This window comes from Danio rerio, chromosome 15 (genome assembly GCF_049306965.1).
Source record: "Danio rerio strain Tuebingen ecotype United States chromosome 15, GRCz12tu, whole genome shotgun sequence".
Taxonomy (NCBI): Eukaryota; Metazoa; Chordata; class Actinopteri; order Cypriniformes; family Danionidae; genus Danio; species Danio rerio.
Genome location: NC_133190.1, coordinates 48,937,501 through 48,945,000, shown reverse-complemented (window position 1 = coordinate 48,945,000; position 7,500 = coordinate 48,937,501). Strand labels below are relative to the sequence as shown.

The 7,500-nt window shown below is 38.3% G+C and overlaps 2 protein-coding genes across 2 annotated transcripts in view; both read left to right on the top strand.

Annotated features, from left to right (window-relative positions):
- The window catches only part of alp3 (alkaline phosphatase 3), a 141,259-nt gene that overhangs the window by 6,097 nt on the left and 127,662 nt on the right, over positions 1–7,500 (top strand). The window lies entirely within an intron of this gene.
- The window catches only part of psmd2 (proteasome 26S subunit ubiquitin receptor, non-ATPase 2), a 56,364-nt gene that overhangs the window by 43,152 nt on the left and 5,712 nt on the right, over positions 1–7,500 (top strand). Inside the window, exon 17 of the mRNA NM_200546.1 lies at positions 125–293. Coding sequence (NP_956840.1) covers positions 125–293 — 169 coding nt within the window. The remainder of the gene's footprint in view (positions 1–124; positions 294–7,500) is intronic.

The window sequence follows — 7,500 nt, the reverse complement described above, 5'->3', positions numbered from 1 at the left end:
TACAATTAGGATTCAGTTTGTATAATGCACTGGTGTGTGTTGGTACATGTCTGTATTTTCCCGTGTGGAGTGTGTAGTTCTCCCTCTGTGCTGTATTTAACGCTGTGTTTATTTTTCTGCTCAGCTGCGTTACGGTGAGTCCACGTTGCGGAGGGCCGTCCCGCTGGCGCTCGCTCTGATCTCCGTCTCCAACCCGAGGCTCAACATTCTGGACACACTCAGCAAATTCTCCCACGATGCCGATCCTGAAGTCTCACACAACTCCATCTTCGCCATGGGCCTGGTGGGCAGCGGTCAGTGCAAACTGCAGCACACACACACACACACACTTAAAAATTAATGAACCCTTGTGTACTGTTCAGATTGACTCCCCTTTGGTTATGTTGAGGGCTGTTTTTGCCCCAATTACTTTCATTGTAAGGACATTTATTGGTATTAAGCCATGACTGCATATTATCATGCATTCTTGACTGTTGCAGGTTTTCCCTGTTGTGAAGAAGTCAAATGTATAGATCTTATTGTTGATCATCAGTTGACAGCTTTTAAGGGCGCCTACTTTAAAAGGTGAAAGATAAGTCTTTGGTGTTTCCAGAATGTTTAGGGAAAGTTTCAGCTCTAAATACCCATCAGATCATTTATTATAGCATCCAGAATCTGCCCATTTTACAATGTAGCTGTTTTTGTAGCCTGTGGCTTTAAATGCAAATGAGCTGCTTCTCCCCGCCCACTGCTCCCACATGTGTCTGTTACATCAGATAAACAGCAGTCAGTGACAGATACAGACACAGATGAAGCTGAAATACCATGCTGAAGTTTACTTTTATTACAGCCGTTAAGTCTTACAGCGTTTTTATTTATTTATTTTTATATATAAAATTTTTACTCTCTTTATTACAAACATTCTCTGTTTTGAAAATGTTTTAAACTATTTAAAATGTTATAAATATTTTAATCTCTGTTTATTTTCTAAAAATGTGCTGGACATGTGTATACATGTTATTATAGAAACATGACACCTGCCTATCAATTCAGTGGGCTGGGAATACCGCACTCCTACGTCACGTTCTAATGGACCTCGGAATCTCTGGGATTTGGGTCCTATTTATTCAGTAACTTTCTTATTAATTAAACTTTCTATCACTCCAATATGTCTGTGGACACACTATATCTACACTAGGGAAGCACTGATACCATTTTTTTGCAACCAATCTGATCTCGATACCAACATTCGGAAAATTGACCGATACAGATCCGATCCCGATACTGTGACGTTTTTTTTTTTTTTTTTTTTTTTTTTTTTTTTTTTTTTTAAGTAATACAAAAAAGTAATACAGTTTAGTTCTGGTGATAAACTCAAATAATATATATACTTTAGTAAAAATAACCCATAAGCCTACTGTATATGACAGATGGCACAATCTAACTAAACATGATGCTTACTATAAACGGTCTCACTTTACAATAAGGTTCATTAGTTAATGTTAATTAATGCATTTACTAACATGAACAAACAATGAACAATACATTTACTACAGTTTTTATTAATGTTAGTTAACATTAGTTAATGAAAATACATTAATTCATTGTTAGTTCATGATAACTCATGGTGCATTAACTAATGTTAACAAGCACAGACTTGGATGTTAATAATGCATTAGTAAATGTTCAATTATGATTGATAAATGCTGTACATGTGTTGTTCATGATTAGTTCATGTTAGTAAATGCATTAATTAATGAACCTTATTGTAAAGTGTTACCCTATAAACTATAGACTACATTATTTGAGCATTCATTATGACACTGAAATGATTTGATGTGGTCCAGCTTATGCTTCCTTTTTAATATTACGATTTTTCTTTGAAATCTGTATTAGGCTACTCCAGGGGCGTTGCTAGGGTCGAAAGGGATGAGGGGCTTAGCCCCAAAGAAGTTGCCTCACCCACCCAACATTGACATTGCATGTTACAATAGAATATAACTAATAATAAGCTAGATGCATAAACTCACTGTGATTTAACTATTACAGAAACAGATGTGACTTGCTATATCATATAAATGTCTACATATCTATATCATATCTAGAAAGCTAGTACAATTTGCGTTTTTTGACTAACTTTTTTACATTGATATGATGCACATTTTACTGATTATAGTTATTTTATTTCACCAAAACTACACACATTTTATACTGTGGAAACAAATAAGCTTCATCAGTTGTTAAAACTATTCAGTTTCGCGAAAGAGTTGTATTATTACCTCATTAGCTTCAGCTCCTCAAAATAATGAATGAATGATGTGCAGTGGTGGGATTTTTTTAACACCATGTGACAACAGAGCCACTCCCACCTGCCGGTAGAAACAGATACTGCTGAACAGCTGACGATTTAATTACCCGACACAAAAGCTGCCTTAAGTGGAATGTTCGTGATGTATGTGGTAATTTTCAGTACTTAGATAACAAAATAAATGTTATACAACATATTTTTTATTTAAGTGCAACATATTCCAAGAGATCAGGGGCTTTTGACAATACATCAGGGGCTTAAGCCCCCAAAGCCCCCCCCTCGCAACGCCACTGGGCTACTCTAATCGTTGGTAAAATAACCAGCCTTTTAGCAAAGTCTGATATTTTCCCGCAGGTTTGCAGCAGCACATTAAACTGTAAAATGGCTACAGAGCATTTGGAATAATAGTAGGCCTACATGACAACTTTTCTAGTGCCTTTTATTAGGCTACCTTCTTGGCTTTTGTTGGCTTATAAATTACACAGAATGTAGCGCACGCACAAGATTGGATTTGGATCAGTACCAGCTAACCAACTATGGAAGGTAAATCCTGCCAATTTTAAATAAATCAAATAAACATTGGAAATGGAAATGAAAATCAGATTAACAATTTCATTTTAAAACACTGTTTGCTAAATATCTGCCAAAATTGAAAATGAAATTAAATTATTTCATTTTTATTTTCATTTTCACAACACATCGTCCCTGTCAAATTGAAAATTAAAATGAAGTTGCCGATTTAACATTTCATTTTCACTGCATTTCCGCATCAAGACTGCCAATATTAAAATGAAAAGCCAAACTGAAAAATAAAATGCAAACACAATTTTTACAAAGCGTGTTATTAATGTTCACGCTATAATAGTGACACAATTCAAATGAAAATGTAAATTTAAGCTTTCCTTTTATTTTTCATTTCATTTTCAACTTCAAGCTGCATGCAAAGCCTATGCTAATCAGTGGGAGGGGCGTATTCGAGTGATGTCGAGTGCTTTCACACACAGAGCCGGAGGGCAGAAGCACGGTTTTGATGGATGGGACAGCGTGAGTTACTAGTGTAAATACAGTATAACAGAAGTAAAATGGCAAAAACTGTTAGTCAGCTTTTACGTGAAGCAGCTGCTGCATTGGTAGAGCAAGAGGAACACGGGACACAGGAGAACCAAACGTCAAACTTCCGTCCCGCAGCAGGAGTCGCGGGCTTCCTCGGTGGGCAGAGAAACTGCAGCGTAAGTGCGGTAGGCCTTGTGATGAAGTCGTATTGTATATACTATATTAGGTCTTGTGACGTTAATAACTTGTTAGTCCTAAAATCATTGAAAGACAGCTAAATCAGCTCGGTAAAGTTGGTTTTATGTTTGATATTCGCCACAGTCATGCACGCAGTGTTAGGGATCATCTGCAAATTACACCGACAGAACCAAAACAAAAATCTCTCCTGTAGTCAGTTTAGTCCCTAGAAATGTGGTAAAAATTTATTTTGTTATTGTGGTAAGAGTTATTTTGGGAGTATCCAGTGGAGTATCATAACTAAAGCCTTAATATATTACATAAAAAGTAATAAATTACTAAATAAAAACGGAATAAATGCAGATTTACACATTTACTCAAGGAAATAAACAGAATTAATAATGGGCTAAAAATCTGCAGAAATCTGTGGAATTCTGCGAGCGCAGATTCCGTGTGGGCCTACCGATATCCGATCCAAGAATTGGGACCGGTGCATCCCTAATCTACAGACAGTTCTGTCCAAACAACTTACAAAAGATGATTTTCATCATAGGTGCCCTTTAACCATTGAGATAGGCCTGTGCGAAAGAGTTTCTGGCTTTTATATGGAGTTCTGTGGAGTAAAACAGCAGATTATAGTGTGTGGGCAGACAGAGTTACTGTGTTCTGAGAGCTGACGGGCTTATTTTGATTTTCTCATGGCTCGTTTCCACTGACTGGTACAGTACGGTACGGTTCAAGTCAGTACGCTTCACCTTTATCAGGCTTGCGTTTCCACCACAAAGGGTAGCCTTTTTGGTCAGTGTGGTGCATGACAAAGTTTAAATTGACGTCATGCTCGCTTGAATAAATGTCTATAGTAAGGCTGTACGGGTCGTATACATATAATGAGCAGCACTTCTCACAAAACAGACGCTTTATACACATAAATACTTGTTTATAAATGTTTATTACTAGCTTTTCTATGGACATGATTTGATTATAACTGCAGATTAATGACAGTGTGAAATAGGCTACTGTAACGTCTGCAATTATATATAATAAATACATAAATGCAACATATATGAACACATACAGACCCTTACAGTCTCCGATATATTATTAATTACAGAAAAACTACACACATCATACATTTAGTCCTTATTTGAGTTTAAAAGCACACGCAATATAGCCCAGAGTCAGCGCAAACCTCTCATCTGTGTCTGTAATCTTCCCCAGCCCATGCAAACTCTGTTAGAGAGTCTTTGTCATTCCCAGTTCATAATAGTCCAAAAGGCAAAGATAACAATGGCAGTTTGTTCATGATTCAGGTTGTTAAACACTTTTGCTCCTGTGTTTCTAGTTGGGGGTTTTTTCCGCGCTTTACTCTCGCGCTTGTCCTTTTCTTTCTGAATGGATCAGATGACGGAGACACTTCTACAGTCACGTAACGTTACATTTTATTATCATGAGCTCAAGAAGTTTGTTATATCAATTATAGACGCGATCGCGCGCTCCCGGAAGAAAGCGAATACCGCTCGCACTTTTAGACGGGTTCGTAAAGCAACAACAGGACACGGCAGATTTTGTTCTTCTTTGCATTGTGTCTGTTCATCAAGACGATGACACGGTTTGTTTGAGCCTGGCAGTTGTCATCCATGGCTGGTTATTTTATGCATACAGTAACGTTATATCCATGTAATCTCTCGGCTGTGTATTAGAACATGGCGGATCCTTTGTTTACATTCTGTCTAGCTCCACAAGCTCGTGACGTATCTCTGTAACCAATCAGCGTTCGGCTGCGCGTGTAGCTCCACCTTTTGGTACCCTTTCTCGTTTTTGGGACCCTTTCGAAAGGGTGCCGAAGAAGTGGAACGGTACGGTTTGGTTCGGTACGCTTATTGACAGTGGAAACGGCCATAGAAGCGTACCAAACCGTACCGTAGCACTCAGTGGAAACAGGCCATTAGACATTCAGTATCAAGATGAGTGCACAAAGGTGTCTCTCTTCCTCTTGCTCACACTATATTTATAAAGCCATATAAATGGCAAAAGCTAAGCTTTTTTTGCATGGTAACTGATGATCAACAGTAAAAATGACCCATTGTCCCTCTTCCCAACAGGGAAAACCAGCAGCAATGAAGAATGCATGCTGTGATGGCTTTGCAGTCGTAAAATGTGATTATAATGGAAGTCAATATAACAAAAACAGCCACCAACTTAACCAAAAGAGAGTCAATTTGCCAAGATTGTGTTGAGCTTTTGACAATTTTCAAAGCATTTTCCCAAAATATGTCGACAGATTCATCACCAAAAATCATCCCATTTGAGAAAGTTGTGCATGCGCATGTACAAACACAAAAACACATGCATGCGTTTGTGTGTGTCTGTGTGCATATATGTTTGCAAGCTTGTGTGTGCATGTGTTTTTGGTTATGCATGCGTTTGTGTGTCTGTGTGCATATATGTTTGCAAGCTTGTGTGTGCATGTGTTTTTGGTTATGCATGCGTTTGTGTGTGTCTGTGTGCATATATGTTTGCAAGCTTGTGTGTGCATGTGTTTTTGGTTATGCATGCGTTTGTGTGTGTCTGTGTGCATATATGTTTGCAAGCTTGTGTGTGCATGTGTTTTTGGATATGCATGCGTTTGTGTGTGTCTGTGTGCATATATGTTTGCAAGCTTGTGTGTGCATGTGTTTTTGGTTATGCATGCGTTTGTGTGTCTGTGTGCATATATGTTTGCAAGCTTGTGTGTGCATGTGTTTTTGGTTATGCATGCGTTTGTGTGTGTCTGTGTGCATATATGTTTGCAAGCTTGTGTGTGCATGTGTTTTTGGTTATGCATGCATTTGTGTGTTTGTATGCATATATGTTTGCAAGCTTGTGTGTGCATGTGTTTTTGGATATGCATGCGTTTGTGTGTGTCTGTGTGCATATATGTTTGCAAGCTTGTGTGTGCATGTGTTTTTGGTTATGCATGCGTTTGTGTGTCTGTGTGCATATATGTTTGCAAGCTTGTGTGTGCATGTGTTTTTGGTTATGCATGCGTTTGTGTGTGTCTGTGTGCATATATGTTTGCAAGCTTGTGTGTGCATGTGTTTTTGGTTATGCATGCATTTGTGTGTTTGTATGCATATATGTTTGCAAGCTTGTGTGTGCATGTGTTTTTGGATATGCATGCGTTTGTGTGTGTCTGTGTGCATATATGTTTGCAAGCTTGTGTGTGCATGTGTTTTTGGTTATGCATGCGTTTGTGTGTCTGTGTGCATATATGTTTGCAAGCTTGTGTGTGCATGTGTTTTTGGTTATGCATGCGTTTGTGTGTGTCTGTGTGCATATATGTTTGCAAGCTTGTGTGTGCATGTGTTTTTGGTTATGCATGCGTTTGTGTGTGTCTGTGTGCATATATGTTTGCAAGCTTGTGTGTGCATGTGTTTTTGGTTATGCATGCGTTTGTGTGTGTCTGTGTGCATATATGTTTGCAAGCTTGTGTGTGCATGTGTTTTTGGTTATGCATGCGTTTGTGTGTGTCTGTGTGCATATATGTTTGCAAGCTTGTGTGTGCATGTGTTTTTGGTTATGCATGCGTTTGTGTGTGTCTGTGTGCATATATGTTTGCAAGCTTGTGTGTGCATGTGTTTTTGGTTATGCATGCGTTTGTGTGTGTCTGTGTGCATATATGTTTGCAAGCTTGTGTGTGCATGTGTTTTTGGTTATGCATGCATTTGTGTGCGTGCACCAGCTTGCGTGAGTGCATTTATGCGTGTGTGTTTTTGGTTATGCATGCATGCATGTGTGTGTGTTGGGATGTTTTTTGTGTGTGTGTGTGTGTGTCTGTACATGTGTTTACACATGTTTGTTTGATGTGTGTATGTCTGTAATTATATAATGTGGACCCACTGCTCTTTCTATATTTTTATATAATGTCTACTTATGCCCTGCACCTGAAGCAGTGGTCTCTGATCACATGCTCTTACAAATATAGTTGTCATTGGTATTAACTT